Below are 22,370 nucleotides of genomic sequence, written 5' to 3' on the forward strand. Positions count from 1 at the left end.
TTTGACGAAGTCCCCCGTGATATTTTTGCAAGGAAGCTGGTAAAATGTGGGGTGAATGAGGTAACTGTTAGGTGGATTTGACTGATCGAACCCAAAGAGGACTCCTTCATGGTTCCTCCTCATCCTGGGGAAAAGTGACAAGAGGGGTGCTGCAGGGTTCTGTCCTGGGCCCGTTGTTGTTCAACGTCTTTATAAATGACTTGGATGAAGGAACTGAGGGGCTGCTCATTACATCTGCAGACAACACCAAATAGGGATGACCAGTATCTTGGGCAAGGTGGAGATGCTGATGACCAGGTCCTTTGTAGCCAGCCTAGAGAGGAAGAGGTCCATGGGCTGGTGGAGACTGGGCTCCGTCTTGATGGCGAAGAGGATGGCTATGTTCTCCAGCACAGTCAGTGTGGGAATGTTCAGGAAGGCAGGAGAGGATTTATTATTATTGGAGAGCCAGTGTGGTGTAGTGGTTAAGAGCGGTAGTCTCGTAATCTGGGGAACCGGGTTCGCGTCTCCGCTCCTCCGCATGCAGCTGCTGGGTGACCTTGGGCCAGTCACACTTCTTTGAAGTCTCTCAGCCCCACTCACCTCACAGAGTGTTTGATGTGGGGGAGGAAGGGAAAGGAGAATGTTAGCTGCTTTGAGACTCCTTAAAGGGAGTGAAGGGCGGGATATCAAATCCAAACTCTTCTTCTTCTTATTTATGTTTGTGCATGTTGTATTGCCTGATGTCAGAAACATATATTGTCACTTCTTCACATTTTTATATATATTCATGTTTATAAGGAAACTGCACTAGAATGCTCCCAAATACATATTCTAAACTCCGAATCAGGTAGAAAGGTAATTAATTAATTAAGTTTGTTTGTTTGCATTCAGTAAGAAGCCCTCAGCCTACAGGCACAAGTGAGGGTGATTTAGCCAAGATTAGAAAGAAAAGAACAGCAAAGCCAGATTCATCATTTTGAATGGGCTTCGTGTTGAACATGTTAGGAGAACCAGAGCTTACAGGGTCATGGAGTGATGCCCTGTCCCTGGGGGGGTGTTACATATTGGGTTCTATGCTTGGTTATGTGAGATGAGTTACTTTCGTTTTTGCTGCCAACGGAGAGACAGCAATGTCTGCTCACTCTCCCGGACTGCTGATTTATTATGCCGCTGTAAATAAAGCTTCATAGATTAGGAAGAAGCTGCATGCTGAGTGTGTTTCTGCATGCCTGAGATTCCTCCACACAGAGCACACACAGCTGATTGGAACACGTCTGGAGCAGAGCTGAGGCGCAGCTGGTGTGCCAGACGTTATATTTCACAGGTCATGGCTGCATAACACCACAGAACACCTATCAATGATAGATACTGAAGATCCGGTCAGTCTTCTCCAGAGAGCTCAGCTCCTCCACAATCTTCCCCTGCCTTCCCCTTTTCTCTCTTCTCTCATCATTTATTATGACATTCGTAGCCCACCTTCCTCCCAGGAGCTCAAAGTGGCCTTCATGGTTCTCCCTGCCACCAATTTTTATATTCACAGCAGCCCTGCAAAGTAGGCTAGGCTGGCCCAAGGTCCACCAGTGAGCTTCATGACTGTGTGGACATTCGAACCCTGCTCTCCCAGCTCCTCCAAGACCAGCCCTCCAACCACTACACCTCTCCCTGGCTCCATCTTGCATCTCTCCAGCTGCCCAACACCAACGGCCTTCTCCCCCTTCATGGGGGTCTCTCTGGCTCCAAGGCAGTCTGCACCACCTCCCTCAGGTTCTGCTCCTCTTCTGGGACCCCTTGAGCCTTGGAGGTCCCTCCTAGGGGTCTCCTCCCTCTCCAGGAAGGGCAGGGCTGTCCTAAGAAGATGAGGCAGAGCAGCCCTTGAACGGCTGGCAATGCTTCTCTTTCCTTTGGGCTGGAGCGTTGGCTATAGCAAGGGATATGGCATAGCCGGAGAAGGGGCTTCCGCCCAGAGCCAAGGCCAAGCAGATGTCTCCAGGAAGCCCACCAGCAACAGCCCACTCCTGTGACCTGTCCTACCGCAGGTGCCTTCCATGCTAGACTGCCTCTCTAGCTGGAAGCTCTAGACAGCTAGCTCTGATTATAACCAGAGATACTCTCCTCCACCACCTCCTGTGAAGAGAGGTGACCCCCGTTCCAAACTGGCAAGCCTGTTGTCCTTGCTGCATCTTGTGGCTTCCAATTTCACCAACCAATTAAACATTATGAGAATAAGTTCCCATCCATGTTAATAATGACCCAAAGCTCTCCCCTCTCTCTGTTTATTTCATTTGTTTCATGAAATTTGTACACTGCTTGACTCCATGAATGAGGGAGCCAGGCTCTCTGGGTCCTGGCATGGCCGTAGCTCTTGAACCCAGAGCACCTGGGGCCTCCTTTCTCTCTCTGCCAGCCCTTCGTGCTCTGGGCATGCCACTTCTGTTGCCTAGTTTTTGAAAGGGGGTCAAACATAAGGAAAGGAGGCGGAGATTTGGGGTGTCTAAGTTCTTATACGGGGGAGGGGGGGAGAGACAGGAAGAAGCCACTCCCGGAATCTGCAAGTTACTGAGACAGACATGAACTTTGGGTTTCTGCACTGTACATAGTTTGCACTAAGTAAACCCTGTAAAAAGCAGGTCGGAGTCCTGGCTGTTTACTTGTGAGCAACCACCTGCAAGCCTGACAGTTTCATTCTATTTCAAATACTAACATTTTATTTTATGGTTTATTATTGTATATGCTTTGAATATATCAATATATATGGAGGCAGCAACATATTTTAAGTGCTTTGGGACTCTAAAGGTCTTAATCCGGCTCAACCCGTTGCCAGAAAGCCTCACACTCACAGTAGTGCCAAAGGCATTTGCGTACAAGGGCCCTTAAAGAAAGAGGAGCCATTTCTGTGCCTCTCCTATTACTGGGGATCCTGTACCCAGGGAGGGTCAGAATCTAATGGGGGACTTTTGTGAACTGTTCAGACAAGCTTCTTGGTAAGACAGTGACCTTTGCTGGCCAGTTGAGTGTGCTCCTCAGCATCCCCAAAGAATGAGCTGGGTTGCAAGAGCTGCAGCAAAGGGATGGGGCAACCCAGGAAATGTCATCGCCGCCACCCCCCATCTCACCTATAGGAGGGCAAGGGCCAGAGCGAGTTGTGCATGAGCTGAGCTGGAAGCTGGAGACACAGACACTGGCTTGCTCTGCGCCTTAGCCAAGGTGAAGGTGGAGGGACCCCTGACCGTTAGGTCCAGTCGTGACCGACTCTGGGGTTGCAGCGCTCATCTCGCTTTATTGGCCGAGGGAGCCGGCGTACAGCTTCCGGGTCATGTGGCCAGCAGGACTAAGCCGCTTTGGGGGAGAAGCAAGACGTGCTGGGGGTGTCCATGCTGTGAGCCCCTCCATCCTCCACTCGGGCTGAATATGTGAGTAAATAAAACTAGATATCATAAAGACAGCACAGTCTACGCTGACCTTCATTCGAAGGAAACCAAAGATGGGCCTGGGGCCCAAGGAGTCTCACTGCTCAGAGACAGGCGTAGTTTGCAAATACACACACACACACACAAATTTGTGCCTGTATTCCTAATACATAACTAAGCGTGAAGGGCATGTTATGTGCTTTAGCAACAGCCCTCCTGTAAATAAGGAAATGCAACCTCTGTTGCTGATTTGTGAAAAAAGCAACAAAGGAATCTTCTCAGCTGTCCCATGAGGTCTGCGGGGCCCTTCAAGAAAGAGGAGCCTGACCAATGACGTGGTTGCCAAGATGGGGCTGACCATCGTGCTAACGGGGGCCATCCTCCTGAGCCCGCACCCTTTCCTCCTGAAATGGCTCCCGTATTGCAGAGGCAACGTCATCTTGCACACGTACTGTGAGTTCATGGCTCTGATGAAACTGACCTGTGTGGACACGGGGGCAGAGAGGGCCTACAGTCTCCTGGTTGCTTTTCTAACCCATGTAGAGCATGTTGCAGTAGTCCAAGCAGGAGATAACTAGAGCATGCACCGCTTTGGTGACACCGTCTGGGGGCAGCCTGTGTGCTAGATGGAGCTGGTAGACAGCTGCCCTGGACACAGAATTGACCTGCTCCTCCATGGACAGCTGTGAGTCCAAAATGACTCCCAGGCTGTGCACCTAGTCCTTCAGCGGTACAGTTGCCCCATTCAGGACCAGGGAGTCCGCACACCTGCCCATGCCCTGTCCCCCAAGAACAGTACTTCTGTCTTGTCAGGTTTCAACCTCAATTCATTAGCTGCCATCCATCCTCCAACCGCCTCCAGGCACTCACACAGGACCTTCACTGCCTTTACTGGTTCTGATTTAAGAGAGGCAGAGCTGAGTATCATCCACATATTGATGGACACCGAGCCCAAACCCCCTTATGATCTCTCCCAGCGGCTTCCCAGATTTTAAAAAGCATGGGGGAGAGGACAGAACCCCGAGGCACCCCATAAGTGAGAAACCAGGGGTCGGAACACTCATCCCCCCCCCCACTTTCTGGACATAGCCCAGGAGGAAAGAGAGGAACCACTATATAACAATGCCCCCAGCTTCCAGCTCCTCTAGCCAGTCCAGAAGGATGTTGTGGTCCCACTGACGGAGGAAGAGGAGTGTGGGGGGAGTGCACCACCCCCGGCAGTACAATCCCAGTGGGGTGGCATTTCGGCTGCCCCCCCCACACTGGACATCATGCCCCCAGGATGTGCATCACACCCCTGTGGGCAGCGTGCCCCGCCCCAGGACGTGTGCCATGCCCCTGCCTGTGTCATGCCCCACCCCGGGACACGCCCCAGCCTGGTCCCTGCCTGCTCTCCGCCCCCCCCCCCCGCCGTGCCAGAGCATGAAGCTCCGCCACTGCATGGTCCATGGTATCAAAGATCCAGCAGAACTAGGAAACAGCTCTCACCTTTGTCCCTAGCTCACCAGAGATCATCAACCAGTGCAACCAAGGCATTTCAGTCTCAGCAATTGTTTCATCGCCCTCAGACCTGGGGAAAACCATGGGTTGTCCGGGCTCCATCCAGTCAGAGAGGGCGCTTTGGAGCCAGACAGTCAATACCCCTAGTTAACTCCACATTCCAGCGGGCCATCAGGGAATGAGCTGAAAGGCCATCAACGTGGGATAAAACATCCCCTACCACTCTCTGGAAACCATTTGGAGCCATTAAGTGGGGGGGGGTGGACCATCCTAATTGATCCCACCTCCCTGCAGAGGGGAAGGGTCGCGGAGAAGTCCAGTTGCACCAGGAAGTGATCCGACCATAGCACTTCTTTTGTTTCACTTTTACTTAGTGTCAGATCAGCAATATCCATAGAGGTGAACACCAGGTCTAAGGCATGTCCATGACTATGAGTTGGGCCAAACTTATTCAGGGACAGCCCCATGGAGGCCATGCTTTCCACGAAGTAATACTGAGTTATACTTTCTTAAGGTAAAGATAAAGGGACCACTGACCATTAGGTCCAGTCGTGGCCGATACTGGCGTTGCGGCGCTCATCTTGCTTTATTGGCTGAGAGAGCCAGCGTACAGCTTCCGGGTCATGTGGCCTCAGGACTAAGCCTCTTCTGGCGAACCAGAGCAGCGCACGGAAACGCCGTTTATCTTCCCGCCGGAGCGGTACCTATTTATCTACTTGCACTTTGATGTGCTTGTATAAGACAAAAAGAAATCTGTGCTGGAGGTGTGGTAAAACAGAAGGGACACATAGATGTTTGGTGGACCTGTGAAAAAATCAAAAGCTTTTGGAACACAGTGTATGACGAGCTTAAAAAAAAAAATGTTTAAATATAACTTTATGAAAAATACAGACGCTTTTCTACTAGGGATAACAGACGCAGGTATAGCAAGAGAAGATCAGAAAACACTCCTCTATGCCACAGGAGCGGCAAGGATCCTAATTGCCCAAAACTGGAAAAAAGAAACTGTGCCAACAAAGAAGAAGTGGCAAGACAAACTCTTAGAGTATATTGAACTGGCTAGATTAATAGAGGTAATTAGAGATCACACTAGACAAGAGTTTCCAAAACATGGAGGGACTTCCTGGTTGAGCGCCATCGATCATGGCGGCCCCCTGCTGAGCACCGGAGGGGGAAGCTCCGAAAAAAACAGGGTTCTACCGCTACGGCGACGCGGGGGACCCTTGGAAACGTGGACGGAGGAGGTCTACGTCCGTGGGACTCGGCGGGCACCAACAGCGCTCTCCCAAAACGTCTCCGGGGCTCAGTAAGAGCTCCGGAGCGTGGCGGGGGTTGAAGCGGTGCTGAGAGTCAATCGCTTCTTTTTCGGAGTGACGTCGCGCAGCTGTGATCGGAGCAGCGCTCAACTTTTCCCTGTGCAATCGGGACTAAAAAGAAGGATCCGTGAGTAGGAAAAATACAAATATTTTAAAGGATCTGATGAAATTAAGCAAGAATTGAGAAGTAATTGGACTTAAATCGGACTTAAATTAACAACGTAATATGACACCGAAGCGGAAAGGTTTAAACAGGGAGCCAGCCTTCCGCCTGTAAACATTGGAAAGCAAAGATGTGAGGACTAAAAACCCTATAAAATAAAGTTCGAAAGGGTTGAAATCTGAAGTCTTTGGAGAGAAATCCCCCCCCCCTCGGGAAGCAGGGAAAGAGGGGGGGAGTTTAAAAAACTTTTTTTTTATTGCCTGCATTGAAAGAAGTTTACTATAAAGCTCACTGCCTGGACTCCTGGTCCTGATCTGTCAAATTTGAAAGTTAAGCCATATGGACTGTGGAAGTGCTCAAAAGGACTTTTTATAAGGACTGGAGTAATGGATATGGAGTTGTGAGTTGTGGATATTGAGAGGGAACATTACCGATACAAGTTTGCTGTGAAAGGAGAGTGGGAGACATATTATCCCTTCAGCTGTAACATCTGCTAGGTCCCCCTGGTGGTTACTGGAATTGTTACAGAGCTACAAAATAACTGAGAAAAACTTCCACTGTTTATTTTGGAGTAGATAACAAGTTTCAGCTGCAGAATAACCTTGAAACAGTCGGTTTATGGCAGAGGAAAGAGGGAAAGTACAGCAATTCCAAGACAAAACAACAAGATCTGGCAAATCTTTTCACACGGGAAGGAGGGGATCCTTCCCAGAACCTACAGGAAGTGCCTCTGTTACACCTAAAGTTAAAGTAATGTCGGGAGCAGAAGACCTTATTACGGCAGGATTTGCAAGGATACAGGGATCCTTAGACAAACTGACAGAAGAACTGGCAGACACTAAAAGACAAGTTACGGAATTAAAAAGCCAGGTTACTGAAACAAATAAAGGAGTAACAGAGGCCTTCCAAAAAATAGAACAAAATTCTGCAAATATAAAGCAAAATACAGCTTCAATTAAGGAATTACTGGAAGTATCGGCCGAGACAAGAAAAATTGCTGAGGAGGCAAAGGAAGTTGCAGTTGCCACTGAGGAGAAATTACCACCGATGAACAGACAACTAGAGGAATATAGAGCAAAATTTTCTATGCTGGACCTGAAAGAGAGACAAACGAATTTGAGAATTAGAAATATACCAGAAATTGAGGAAGGAAGCCTGCGGGACCTTCTTACACAAGAATTTGAGAAATTTTGGAACTTGGAATCCGAGAAAGAGGAATTCAAGATCTTGAGTGCCTTTCGATTGGGAAGAACAAGCAAAAGGATCAAAATTAGAGACTGTTTGATTACGTTTCGAACCAAAGAAGAAAGAGACAAGGTTCTTGGACTACATTTTCAAAAACCCTTGGTAATTAATCAATCTAAAGCTGAGATCTTTAAAGATATTCCAAAATTTCTTTTGGACCTGAGGTCAAACTACAAGGATCTGGTTACCCAACTAAGAAAAAACAACATCATCTTCAGGTGGGAATTCCCGGAAGGAATTTCTTTCAGTATCAAGGGAAGAAAGATAAAGATAAAATCAGTGGAGGATAAGAATATATTCCTAGAAACCTACGAGGAGGACCTACAGAAGGGAACTTTAAAAGTAACAGACCCATCGGAATCATCAGAGGAAGGGAGTGAAGGCGTGACAGGAGCAAAACCAAAGAGGACTCGGAAGAAAAAGACACCACCGGATTCGACAGATAAGGATAAGACATTGGGAGCAACTGGAGGAACATAATAGAATAAATTCACCATGTCTCTGCAAATTTTAAGTTGGAACTGCAATGGTCTTAACTCGATTCGACGGAGGAAATCGATCTTTCATATTTTAAAAAAGGAACAATTGGACTTAATTTGCTTACAAGAAACACATGTGACAAGGCTCCATAGGAAAATTTTAATTAATAAAAGATTGGGCCAAGAATTTATCTCATCTGATAAAGTAAAAAAAAAGAGGGGTTGTAATATATGCTAAAGAGAGCCTCTCACCAAAGTTTATGTTCAAAGATGAACAAGGGAGATATTTGGCAATTGAAATCCAATACCATGGACAAAAATATCTGATAGTAGGTGTGTACGCACCTAATGATGGAAAATCCGAGTTTTTCAAGAAGTTGCATGAGACATTGATGGATTATTTGGAATACAATGTGATGTTGATGGGTGACATGAATGGAGTAGTTTCGACAAATATGGACAAGGTACAACGACAGGTAGTCACCAAAGATGGGAGACTTCCAAAAACCTTTTTTGAATTGACTGATAACCTGGATTTGGTGGACATTTGGAGAACTAAAAACCCTCTAGGAAAAGAGGGTACTTTCTTCTCTGAAGCCAAAATGACCTGGACAAGAATCGACCAGATATGGATCACGAGAGGACTGGCACCGAAGACAAAAAAAGCGGTAATCTGCCCAAAGACTTGTTCCGACCATAATGCTGTTAAGATGGTAATGAACTTAATACCAACTGGTTCCTTTAGATGGAGGATGAATGACGCTCTGTTTAGAGACGAGGAAATAACTAAGAAGGCCCAGAAAACCCTGAAGGACTATTTTGAGATAAATTTAAACACTACGGTGGAGAAAAGAACGGTATGGGACGCAAGTAAAGCTGTTATGAGGGGGTTTCTGATTCAACAGAATACGGTCAAGAAGAGACTACAAAAGGAAAAAAGAGAAAAGATCCTTGAGAAAATTAATGAGGGAGAAAAGAGACTAAGAGTAAAACCAAAATCACAGGAAATTTTAAGAGAAATTAAGTTATATCAAGTTGAATATATGCAAATGATTAATCAAGAAATTGAATGGAAAATAAGGCAAATGAGACAACGGACATTTGAGTCAGCAAACAAATGTGGAAAGTTATTGGCATGGCAAATAAAGAAGAGACAAAAACAGAACACGATAACAAATTTGGAAGTGGAAGGAAGAAATATACAGAACCCAGTGGAAATAAGGACTGCCTTTCAAAAATACTTCAAACAGCTTTACTTTCAGCAACCCCAGAATGAAGCAGATATAGAGGAATTTTTGAAAGAGAATGGGCTATCGAAAATATCTCAAGAAAGCAGATTGAATCTGAGTGATAGGATAACAGATCAAGAAATTCAGAGTGCCATTCAGAATATGCAACTAGGCAAGTCCCCAGGACCGGACGGACTGACTGCTAAATACTACAAAGTATTGAAGGACTGGTTAATTCAGCCGTTGAAAGATGTCTGCAATGAAATACTTCAGGGGAAAAAAGCACCAGAAACGTGGAAGGAAGCTTTTGTCACGCTTATACCGAAGATAGAGACTGAAAAACATCAACTTAAAAACTACCGCCCAATATCGCTATTGAATGTGGATTACAAAATCTTTGCAGACATTTTGGCTAGAAGATTTAAGAAAGTATTAATAAAGGAGATTCATAAAGATCAAGCAGGTTTTCTCCCAGGAAGACATCTATCTGACAATGTGAGGAATATAATTGATATATTGGAATTTTTGGAGGAAAAAATAAATACAAAAGCAGTTTTGATATTTGTGGATGCGGAGAAGGCCTTCGACAATATTTCTTGGAGCTTTTTGAAGAAGAATCTCCAAGGTATGGGAGTAGGCCAAGAATTTGAGAATGGTATAAGTGCAATCTATTCTGAACAAAAAGCTAAATTAATTGTAAATAATGTAATAACTGAGGAGTTCAGAATAGAGAAAGGTACAAGACAAGGGTGCCCAATTTCCCCTTTACTTTTTATATCAGTCCTGGAGGTGCTGCTGAATATGATTAGAAAGGACCAACTGATCAGAGGGATACAGGTCGGATCTAAACAATATAAATTAAGAGCATTTGCAGACGATTTAGTTTTGACACTGCAGGAGCCAGAATCCAGTGTAAAAAGAGTCTTAGAATTGATTCAAGAGTTTGGTCGATTGGCAGGGTTTAAATTAAACAAAGTTAAAACCAAGGTTTTGACAAAGAACTTAACAGAAATTGAGAAAGAAAGGTTTCAGAATGAGACAGGATTGACAGTAGTGAAAAAAGTGAAATATTTGGGAATTATCATGTCTGCTAAAAATGGGAACTTATATAAAGATAACTATGATAAATGTTGGTCGGAGATAAAGAAAGATCTAGAAATATGGTCTAATTTGAAACTCTCGTTAATGGGTCGTATTGCCGCGATAAAGATGAATGTACTGCCAAGAATGTTGTTTCTATTCCAGACGTTGCAAATTATAGACAAAACTGACTGTTTCAGGAAGTGGCAAAAGGATATATCTAGATTTGTCTGGCAGGGCAAAAAGCCAAGGATAAAATTTAAAATATTAACTGATGTTAAGGAAAGAGGGGGCTTTGCCCTGCCAGATTTGAAACTTTATTATGAAGCAGCAGCTTTTTGCTGGCTAAAAGAATGGCTACTTCTTGAAAACACTGACATGTTGGACTTAGAAGGATTTAATAATGCTTTTGGTTGGCATGCATACTTATGGTATGACAAGGTTAAAGTGCATAAAATGTTTAAAATTCACATTGTCAGAAATGCATTGTTTAAAGTTTGGATGAGGTATAAAGACTTGCTTGAAAATAAGACTCCAAGGTGGTTGTCCCCAATGGAAGCAAAAGCACTAAAAAAACTTAATATGGAGGCCAATTGGCCAAAATATTGGGAGATTTTAGAGCAAGATGGTGATCGAGTGAAATTACAGAGTTACGATAAATTAAAAAGTAAAGTTCGAGATTGGCTTCATTATCACCAAATAATGGAGGCTTTCAAAATGGATAGAAAAATTGGTTTCCAGGTGGAAAAATCAAAATTGGAAACAGAATTGTTAGAACCCAAAACTAAGATTCTGTCAAGAATGTATAACTTGCTGTTGAAATGGAATACACAAGATGAGGAAGTGAAATCAGTGATGGTTAAGTGGGCCCAAGATTTGGGTCATAACATAATGTTTGCTGACTGGGAAAAGTTATGGACCACTGGTATGAAATTTACAGCATCTAATGCCTTAAGAGAGAATATTATGAAAATGATATACAGGTGGTACATGACACCAGTCAAGCTCGCAAAAATCTACCACTTACCTGACAATAAGTGTTGGAAATGTCAAGAGGTTGAAGGTACATTCTTTCACCTTTGGTGGACATGCCCAAGGATAAAGGCATTCTGGGAGATGATTTATAACGAGTTGAAAAAAGTTTTTAAATACACATTCTTGAAGAAACCAGAGGCCTTTCTCCTGGGTATGGTTAGCCAACAGGTGCATAAGAAGGATAGGACATTTTTCATGTATGCTACAGCAGCAGCAAGGATACTCATCGCACAGTATTGGAAGACTCAACAGCTACCCACACTGGAAGAATGGCAGATGAAAGTTATTGACTATATGGAATTGGCAGAAATGACCGGCAGAATCAGAGACCAGGGAGAAGAGACGGTGAAGGAAGATTGGAGGAAATTCAAGGATTATTTACAGAAACATTATAAGATAACGAACATTTGATGACATCGGATTGAGGATGAATGGGTATTTGGGAAAAAGTGATCAGAGAAAGATTTAATATTTTGTCAGACTAAGGAAATGCAATTATCTATTAGTCTTTAAGAGTATTAGAAAATCAAAGTACGATAGAGGACAAGAATTTGCAGACAGAATATATGATTTGGAATACAGAGAAGGAAGGCCTGGGGAAGTCGGAGAAATAAGTTAATGTAAAGAATACAAGGAGACAAAAATTGTTTTTAATATGTTTTATTTTCTATGTTGTATTTTGCTGTTTTGTGTTTGTGTGTTGTAATACTTATCTTTTCTGTTTTTTCCTTTTCTTTTTCTTTATGTTGTTTTTCTGAGGTTGTTTGTTTAATGTTGTTTCAAGTTTCTGTTGTAAAACTCAATAAAATATTATTTTTTTTTAAAAAAAAAGAGTTTCCAAAACATGGGGAAAATGCTTCACAAAACTGTAGAGTGGGTATTCTGGATCCCTGTGTATGACTAGAGGGATTCGTCCTGTCTTTTGTGTGTGTGTGTCTGTTCTCTTGCTGCATATCTCAGAGGCGCTGCGTAGGCGAAAAGCACTCACATTGAGCCTTCAGTGTGGTACCATGGTACGGAAAGTACCCTCTCTAAGCTGATGTCATGACCCTGTAATCTAACTATAAACTTCCCTTGTTTATTACCACAGACTAGAAGAATGTTAAGTGCACTCTTATAATCCCTGCGTAAGACATCCCTGTCATAGATTGCCATGTTCTTGTGCTCTCTTTCTCTATCTATTGATGCGTATGTATGTATGTAACCCTACACATTGTATGTAATATGTGTGACGCTTAAACGTAGCCTACGTGCATCCAATCAGCACCAAGCATATATGGTGTAATAGAGACAATATACAATAAAAGGGACGCTCTTAGCCTCCAGCTTTGAGATGCCTCCCACATGGACACCTACAACTCGTCTGCCAGTTATTTCCAACCCAACATAAATGAGTGCCCTAAAATACATACCTGGACTTGTTTTGATTAATGTCTGCAGGAGACTTTGTGGATATTTAAGTTATAATTAGAAAAATCTTAATAATTATTCATAAAAGAAACAGTTTATAAGAAGTAAATAAGGAGGCCAGACACAGAACAAAGGAAGTCTTTTATTAGGTTGTTTGTATTGTATATTATGTTCATGTTTAATGAGGGTGGATTTGTGTATGTGGGGGTTGTGTTATGCTGTAAATAAAAGACACACACATAAACATATATGTGTGTGTGTGTGTATATATATATATTTATATATATATGAACAAATAATATTCATTGCTGACAAATCATACCATCATCAGCTCATTAATCTCAACCCCAACAAACCCTGCACTTAGCGTGAGCAGCTGCTTTCTTCCCATTTCTTAGGTAGAAATAACTGTTAATGGGAAGGAAGAAGGGAGATAGACCCTTTCCCTCAACCTTTGGGGATCTGGGGGGCTTCATTTCACCCCTTAGTCCTGCTTCTGCAAGCTTGGCAAATGTGGAGTATTTGCTCACACACGGCCATGACTTAAATATGAATCTTCAAAAAATATATATGAAAATGGTATTGCATTCCTAAAAACTCTCAATAAAGCATTTCCTGTAGTAGCTGGCATCTTAGCGGGCCCAGTGCCACTCTGCCAACTGTCTCACTCCCAGCTAACTAATCTGGAAAGCTGTCTTGTCATCTCTGCAAGGACCTCAGTGTCTCTTGAATTAGCAATTAAGTATTTCTGGAAGAGGAAATGATACACTTTGTATACAGTCTCTACTTACAACCGCCTCAGGTTACAAACACTTCAGGTTACAAACTCCACTAACCTGGAAGAGTTACTTCAAGTTGAGAACTTTGCCCGAGGACGAGAATGGAAATCATGTGCCAGCGGCGCAGCAGCAGCAAGAGGCCCCATTAGCGAAAACACGCCTCTAGTTAAGAACAGTTTCAGGTTAAGAACAAACCTCAGGAATGAATTAAGTTCGTAACTAGAGGTACCACTGTATTAGCATAAAAGCATGCATCAGAAAGTATTACTCATTTATGATGAAAATGGGATTTATTTATTTTGAACTTTGCTTGGTTCCTCCTTGGTGGCTAGTGCAATGGTTTCAGCAGGGCTAGAACTCAGGACCCACTGCCTTGAGGGACATCTAAGAGCAGTTTGGCAGGGGAAAGGTCTCCCTTGGGAGGTGGTGGACTCTCCTTCCTTGGAGGTTTCTCAGCAGAGATTGGACGGGCATCTGCCACGGACGCTTTCACTGAGATTCCTGCATTGCTGGGGGTTGGACTAGATGACCCTGGGATCCCCTCCTGTCTCTCCACTTCTGAATTCTAGGATGAGGTTCCTTGCTTCCTGCTGATGTAAAAGGATCATGGGGGGGGGGTGCCCTGTCACAGTCCTGTCATCTCCTATTAATAAAGTTTTTGCCAACAGACTGTCTGTATACCCTTTAAAGCCCACGTCTTCAGCTCCTGCATGGGCTGAGTGTCAGGAGCACCTTCTCTGACCCTTCGATCACAGGAATGCAGGAACAGCAGAGCACAGCATTCCTCTGGAACATGCCCTGGTGCAGCGGACTCACATTTGCTACTGTGAGCACCTCAAATGCAGCAGAGTAATGGAAGCGAAGCAATGGAGGTTTTGTTGCATGTTATTGTTGTTTAGTCGTTTAGTCGTGTCCGCCTCTTTTTGACCCCATGGACCACAGCACGCCAGGCACTCCTGTCTTCCACTGCCTCCCGCAGTTTGGTCAAACTCATGCTGGTAGCTTCGAGAACACTGTCCCACCATCTCATCCTCTGTCGTCCCCTTCTCCTTGTGCCCTCCATCTTTCCCAACATCAGGGTCTTTTCCAGGGAGTCTTCTCTTCTCATGAGGTGGCCAAAGTCTTGGAGCGTCAGCTTCAGGATCTGTCCTCCCAGTGAGCACTCAGCGCTGATTTCCTTAAGAATGGATGTGTTTGTTCTTCTTGCAGTCCATGGGACTCTCAAGAGTCTCCTCCAGCACCAGAATTCAAAAGCATCAATTCTTTGGTGATCAGCCTTCTTGATGGTCCAGCTCTCACTTCCATACATCACTGCTGGGAAAACCATAGCTTTTATTATACAGACCTTTGTTGGCAAGGTGATGTCTCTGCTTTTTAAGATGCTGTCTCTGCCTAATAATGATATGACCAGCCCTGTGGGAGAGCAAGGATTCGGTGCTCCTTAGGTGCTCTACTTTTTAAGATGCTGTTGCATATCTTATTTTGTTCCATACCTCATTTTATTACTACTGGTTAAACAAAACAAAAGAACATAACAAACATGCACGGGAGAGTCAGGTCTCTCATGCTGCCACCGAGTCTCTAGGCAGATCGAAGAAAAACAGACGGAAGTCTGGAAGAGAGGTTTCCGCCCCTCTTTTCTCTGAGACAGAAAGTAAAACAAACATGATCTTTGCAATGGGAGGGATGAAAATACTGACAAAGACTAACGGGATCATGTACGACCTCAAAGCTGAAATAATGGTGTAAAATGAATGAAGCGCCCTCTGAAATGAGGCTCCTCCGCTTTCTGGCCAAGGGACCGAGGGAGATGCTCAGAGCCCAACCCACAGCCAAAGTCCTCCCCCCCCAAAAAAGGATCCCTTACCATAGGCATAGCCAGGGGGGCAGCTACCCCCCCCCCCCCCATAATCCATAAGAAATAATAAAAATCTGAGAGAGGGCTGAGCGAGGGAGGACTCGGCTTGCCAAGGGTTAAAGGGAAGTGAGCTGCCTTCCTAGAGAGGCCAGGAAGCAAGGGGGGGCAGGTCCTCCAGAGCCAAGGCCCCTCCCTGCCCAGTCCTTTCCTGCTTCCGTGTCTCTCCTGCAAGGGCTGCCTCGCTCTCCCCTCCCGGGATCTGGTGAGTCTCCTCTCTGGGATCTGGTGGGGGTCCCAGGGCTGCAGCAGGGGAGGGGGCCTGGGGGGCCTGATCTGCTCCTGCAGGAGGGGGGACCCCAAGTCAGGGAGGAGAGGGTCAGGGGTGCAAAGACCCCCCCTCCATATGCTCCTGCTACCCAGAGGAGGAAGGAGCCCCGGGGCTGAGAGCCAGAGCTTTTTGCCAGACTCCCCAGGAGGAAGGTCAGGGAAGGAGAGAGCGCCTGCAGGGAAGGGGGGGGGACCCCAAGTCAGGGAGGGGAGGGTCCTGCCAGGGTGGGGCCAGGTCTGCCACGCTCTCCTTCCTGCAGAGCAGAGGATCCCAAATTCATGGGACTCATTGTGGATTCCACCTTCTTCTTTAAACAAAGGAGTCCCTAGGACTTTAACTCTGTGTGACGTCTCTCAGCATCACTGCAAAACATCGGCAAATGGTTTTCCAAAGCTGGACAAGGAGGTTGACTAGCCCCCCCCCCCAAAAAAAAACACCATGGGAACAAAGGAAGGAAAGTCTGGCTGCTGCATTGGGGACCAGTTTCCCAGTGTCTCCCAGGGCAGCTCCCAACGGAGGCCACTGTAGCAGTCCCCTCGCACCCAGAGCAGGGCATCCCAGGACCACATCCTCTCTGTCCCAAAGGGATTGTTGCTGGAAATGGGCGCTGCTACTCACTGAGCCTCCAGTGCGCGTGCGTGTGTTAAGCTATCTAAGAGAATAATCATAATAAATTGGCCGCCTAAATTTCAAGGGAAATGTCTTTGGCCCTGCCCACTTGGCCCTCAGGGGGTTTTCCAGATACATACCTGGCCCTCGGAGCAAAGAAAAAGGGACCCCACCCCAGGAGTCTGCCTTGAGAATGGCAGAGAGTCCAAGTGCAAAGAAGGAGACAGAAGCATGAGAGTGGGTGTAGGTGTGGGGGGCAACAACTGAGGACCCCCACTAGAGCCAAGAATCCATTTTTCACAAGATACAAATGACTCCCTTGTCAGTCGGTTCTGACTTCATGCATTGACTGGAAGGCAGGAGCAACCAGGCTGATTAATCTCCCAGAAATCCCTTCAGCTGCCTCCACATTTTGCATTGCTAGAAGGCTAGAGACTTATTTCGTCTCCTCTTCGTCCTCTTTCTTTTAAAAAAGATAGCTCATGGTCTGGGATGCGGTGCAGGCCAGCCCTGGTCCCCAGCAATCCATGCTTGCTCAGGGAACCATTCCGCCCCCCCCCCCCCCGTCCTACAGATTATGTAACAGAACTATGTATTTGCTTTGTAGGATTTGCTAGCGCCTCTCCTTAAGACAGACAGAACTTGGCAGAAGACCAAAGGGTTCCTTCCGATCTCTCAGAGGCTTCCTGAGAGCACAGATGAATGTGCAAGACTCAGCTCGCCCTGAAGCAAGAAGAGGCCATGCCAACCAAATTGGGAGCAGTGGGGGATTCTGGGAAAACTCTGTGCAGAAGATCCTGGGTGAGGAGGGCACCCTCCGTTCAGAGGGGCAGAGCCAGCAGTTGAGGCAGTTCTGCTGCCAGGAGGCCAAAGGACCCCGAGAGGTTTGCAGCCAACTCTACCACCTTTGCCACCAGTGGCTGAAGCCAGAAAGGCACACGAAAGCTGAGATGCTGGACCTGGTGATTTTGGAACAGTTCCTGGCTGTCCTTCCCCTAGAGATGGAGAGCTGGGTGAGGGACTGTGGAGCGGAGACCAGTTCCCAGGCGGTGGCTCTGGCCGAAGGTTTCCTCCTGAGTCAGGCAGAGGAGAGAAAGCAGGTGAGAGAGACCTTTCTCTGGATACTCCCAAGGGGCTCCAAACAGAATGGAGAACATCCGATAATTCTCTACTGATGGCCCATCCTTTTTCTGGGAAGGCATCCATGGAATGAGATCTCGTACCCTTCAAGTCTTTGTCATTCTCTTTCTAGTATTTCTCCCCATTCTCTGTATTGAATCCTTGTTTCTTTCTCAGGGAAAGGATCTCTTTGCAGAAATGGACCTGGATTCCTGTGAGGCAGAGAGGCCTCCGTTGGACACCAGAGAGAGGCCACTGGGTAAGGAGGAAGGTAGTTTTTCTCCTTTTGGTCTAATTCTGTTGGTTTTCCAACTTGTCTGAGGGTTCTTTTCATCTTGTTTTGGGGGGAGACACTTGGGAACAGGAGTCCAGAGGAGGGGAGATGTATTTTTGCACAATTAACATATGAAAACTGGGACGCAGGTGGCGCTGTGCGTTAAACCACAGAGCCTAGGACTTGCTGATCGGAAGGTCGGCGGTTCAAATCCCTGCGACGGGTTGAGCTCCTGTTGCTCGGTCCCTGGTCCTGCCAACCTAGCAGTTCGAAAGCACGTCAAAGTGCAAGTAGATAAATAGGTACTGCTCCAGCGGGAAGGTGAACGGCGTTTCCATGCGATGCTCTGGTTCGCCAGAAGCAGCTTAGTCATGCTGGCCACATGACCCAGAAGCTGTACACCTGCTCCCTCGGCCAATAAAGCGAGATGAGCACCGCAACCCCAGAGTCGGCCACGACTGGACCTAATGGTCAGGGGTCCCTTTACCTTTACCTAACATATGAAATGGGCACAAAGTTCCTAATGCACTCAGCAGGTAAGGCTTCTCAAAGGCCCATCTGTAGTTAGAGATGTCCTGTTTCACCTGTGAGAGAAGCAGGCACTCCTGGCATCCTGCTTACCTTTTTTCTCTTGCAGGTGACAGAATGATGCCGGCAAAACCTCCTGATCCGTCTTTTCATGGGGGCAGAAGGGAAGCAGCGGCTGTGGAACCAGATCAGGTCAGGGGGAGCTGCCTTGTGGGGACAGAGGCCGAGGGATGGAGCAATGTCATGGACTGGTTGGGCACAGAGGAATGGTGGGAGGAAGCAGCCGGGGAACCAGGAAGGGAAGTTGTCTCTGAGCCCAAGTAGTGGAAGTGGAGGAAGGATGAGCGGTCAGAGAGGGAAGAGGGAGAAGCCTGGGAAGAGGAGGTGTCAGAAGCTGAAGGGGTAACAGGGCTTAGTGAGCTGGGAGACTCTGTGGCAGAATGCAGTGCAGAATCAGAGGCAGAAGAGGAAGGAGGCGCGTGAGAGGAGGAAGGTCGAGAGGCAGAGGTGAGTCAGGAGGAGAAGCCACCGGGGGCTCCCTCTCCTTCTGCCTGAATCCACCCTCCCTGCTTGTCTCTCAGAGCCAGGAGATGTCTGACAGTGGAGGAGCAAAGGCAGGCTGCACACTGGCGCACTGATCAATCACTTTCCAGAAACCCCAGAGAGGAGGGGACTTGGAAAGCTGTGGGGAGCCGGGGGCCTTCTCTTTTGGCAGCTGTTTTCATGGAGCAAGACCCTGACATGGAATTCTACTCAATATTGATCCAGAGCAGATCAATACTTTCTGTACTAAGAAATGCAAACCGACAACCTCCCCATTTATTTTGTGAAGGAAGTACTGATATGCAAAACACTTATAGAAAAACATTTACACAAACCAGCTATCTTATAAACCTTAGCTTATCTTATCATCATCTCATCTTTTCTTATTTTATTTTAACATATCTTATCATCTTATCTATAATATATAAACTCCACTCAAATATATAAACCAAGGCCTGAAAGCCACACTTTATAGCAGGCAGGTCCAATGTCCATTTTGGGGACCTAAAGCCCAACAATTTCAATCCGGAAAAAAGGTCAGCAACTTTGGTCAGCCCTCACACGTTTACTACATCAAATCTGGCCTTCTTTGAAAAAAGTTTGGGCACCCCTGCTTTATAGCAAACCTAAACGGCCTCGGTCCAGTATACCTGAAGGAGCGTCTCCACCCCCATCATTCCACCCAGACACTGGGGTCCAGCACCAAGGATCTTCTTGTGGTTCCCTCGCTGCGAGACGTCAAGTTGCAGGGAACCAGGCAGAGGGCCTTCTTGGTAGTGGCACCCTCTCACCAGTTGTCAATGAAATAAACAACTACCAGACTTTTAGAAGACATCTGAAGGCAGCCCTGTTTAGGGACGCTTTTAATGTTTGCCGCACTATTGTATTTTAATATTATGTTGGAAGCCGCACAGAGTGGCTGGGGAAACCCAGCCAGATGGGCGGCGTATAAACAATAAATTATTATTATTATTATTATTATTATTATTATTATTATTATTACTACTACTACTACTACCTCTCTAACAAAATACTCAACAGAGCACCTCTTTACAAGAGCACTTAAACAATCTTTGCACTATATAATCTCACTTTTCAAAAAGCTCCACACTAAAGAAACTTCCACCTAGACTAATCCATTAATTGACAATACAAACTGGCAGACCCTCAGGGAATGAGCTGCTGTTCTCATTAGGCCTGATACTCAGCCAAGTCTGTGAATATCGTGTTCTTGCTAAGAAAGAGTTAACTCCAGCTGTGAACTGTGGGATTTCCTGCCCAGATAACTCTGTGACACGAGGCTTCTGAATGTCGCCAGTACGATACATCTTTAGTTGCAGTTTTCATGGAATCCTAGAGTTGAAAGGGACCCCAAAGGTCATCAAGTCCAACCCCCTGCATTACAGGAGTTTCAGCTAGATAATCCAAGAAAAGATGGACATCCAAACTAGGCTTATTGTATTTCTAGATTGATCACTGAGTGCTGAAATAGTCTTCCAAGCAGTGGACAGACGAGAACAAATAGTGGCCAGGAGTCACCTAGCCAGCCTCATCCATTGCAAAATGGGGTCTGCCCCTCATTCCCCCCCCTCTCCATGCCCCCATGAACCCCTTGAATTTGGCTCTAGGGCATTGGGAGGGAACTCCCCAGAACAACTCACGAGGAGAGGGGAAAGTAGATCCTTCCATCGGGGAAACTGGAATGCTTGCGTAGGCAGAATGATTTGGAAACCACAAGGTGGAGTACCAACTATTTGCACAAAGACGAATTGTAGAGTATTCCTTTCCTGTATTACCAGAATATGGCCTTCCTGTATTCCTTTCCTACAGGAAAGGAATACTCTACAACGAATACCCATAATTAATGAAATAATTCAATTAAAATGTCAAAATAGGCATCCAGAATTAAAATGTGCAGCAAAGGAATCCTATTGAAACAACACCACAATTAACAGGAAGGAAACCACAGAGCATTGTGGAGCAGATCATATTTCTGCTGTCTCAGAGGAGGACATTTCCCTTTTTCTTTTAGGGTCCAGTGTGCTTTGAAGATGTCGCTGTTCGCTTCACGGACGAGGAGTGGGCGTTGCTGGATCCTGACCAGAGAGCTCTGCATAAGGACGTCATGGAGGAGAATCGTGGGATCGTGGCCTCTCTTGGTAAGGCTCCCTGTGGGATCGTCCTATCTGCCTGGAAATTCAAAAAATACCTCTATTTGACAAACCTCAAATATTTTCACAGAGCTCAACAGCGCCCCCTATAACACCTGGGAACCCAACACCCCCATAATAAACCGTGAACAGCAAATTACAGTTTTTTCTGTCAAAAATCTTCCTCCAGTTCTGCCTTTTTATACCACGATTCGGCTGGTCTGAACTGCCCAGACATCTTAAATGTCAGCTTCAGAGTTGTTAGGAAAGATAAGTAGCTTCTGTCAGGTTTTCTGTTTTGTTTTTGCTGCTGTCAGTCTTGGGTTGACCAGAGGGAGGACTGGAATTGGAGATGGAGGGGATGCCATGACTGGGCCAAACAAAATCCGTCCCAGAGAAAAGCCAGGCTTATTGAATCTCAGGGAGTAGTAGAAGTAATAATTATAATAATAATAATAGTAATAGTAATAATTTTTATTTATATCCTGCCTATCTTCCAACACACACACATATATATATGAAACATTAATAATAACAATCTGATCCGATATAAAAAGTACATTAACTTTAAAATGAACAACTTACACTAGTGGCCAAAATTGTAGAAACCTTTTGGGGAAAGTGAAATACATAGAAAAAAGGAGATATACAAAAATTCTCACTATGTCAAATAATACTTAGTTTGGTAACCTTTAGCTTTACTTACGGACCTACAATGCCTTCCCATGGAGTGAACCAAGTTTTTTAGTTCTGCAGCTGTAATAAAGTGAAACCAAGATTAAATTATTGCCTCTGTTAATTGGACTTTATTGCTGGGTTGCTTCTGACTAACAAGTTTCTTAAGGCGGCTCCATAAATTTCTGATTGGGTTAAGGTCTGGGCTATTCCCAGGCCATTCAAGCAGTGGAATATCTTTATCTTGAAAGCACCTTTTGCACACAGCAGCAACATGACATGGAGCTGAATCCTGTTGAAGTATAAAATAAATAAATAATTATTTATAGAAATATATATAAACGCTTAACTATCTGGGAAAAGATCATATGTGGAACACTTCAGTTTGGGCTCAAGTATTTCATTTATGTTTTTAAAGCGTTTACATTCCCATTATTGACGCATATTCTGCCCACTCCTTTTGCTGTCATACAACCCCAGATCATAACACATAACACTATCTGGGTGTTTCAAAGTCAATGTAATGCAAGTAGGATGTAAATCTTCTCCGATTCTTCTCCTTGCATATTTCATGCCATCACTACCAAGCGAGGAGATTTTGGTCTCATTGCTCCTAATAACACTGTCCCATTGTTCCACTGTCCAGTTAACATGGGTTTTA

The 22,370-nt window shown here is 45.5% G+C and overlaps 1 protein-coding gene across 2 annotated transcripts in view; it reads left to right on the forward strand.

Annotated features, from left to right (window-relative positions):
* Window positions 1-22,370, forward strand: part of LOC310675597 (uncharacterized protein) — a 41,823-nt gene that overhangs the window by 13,921 nt on the left and 5,532 nt on the right. Inside the window, exons 1-5 of one of the 2 annotated variants that reach the window (XM_083436512.1) lie at window positions 15,688-15,745; window positions 17,028-17,520; window positions 17,717-17,798; window positions 18,451-18,533; window positions 20,917-21,043. In XM_083436512.1, the coding sequence (XP_083292638.1) occupies window positions 17,119-17,520; window positions 17,717-17,798; window positions 18,451-18,533; window positions 20,917-21,043 (694 nt within the window). In that variant the 5' untranslated portion in view covers window positions 15,688-15,745; window positions 17,028-17,118. Of the gene's footprint in view, window positions 1-15,687; window positions 15,746-17,027; window positions 17,521-17,716; window positions 17,799-18,450; window positions 18,534-20,916; window positions 21,044-22,370 lie in introns of those variants that run through there. The other variant, XM_083436513.1, reaches the window with a different exon arrangement.

Source organism: Podarcis tiliguerta, assembly GCF_965153285.1.
Source record: "Podarcis tiliguerta genome assembly, chromosome: 4".
Lineage (NCBI taxonomy): Eukaryota > Metazoa > Chordata > Lepidosauria > Squamata > Lacertidae > Podarcis > Podarcis tiliguerta.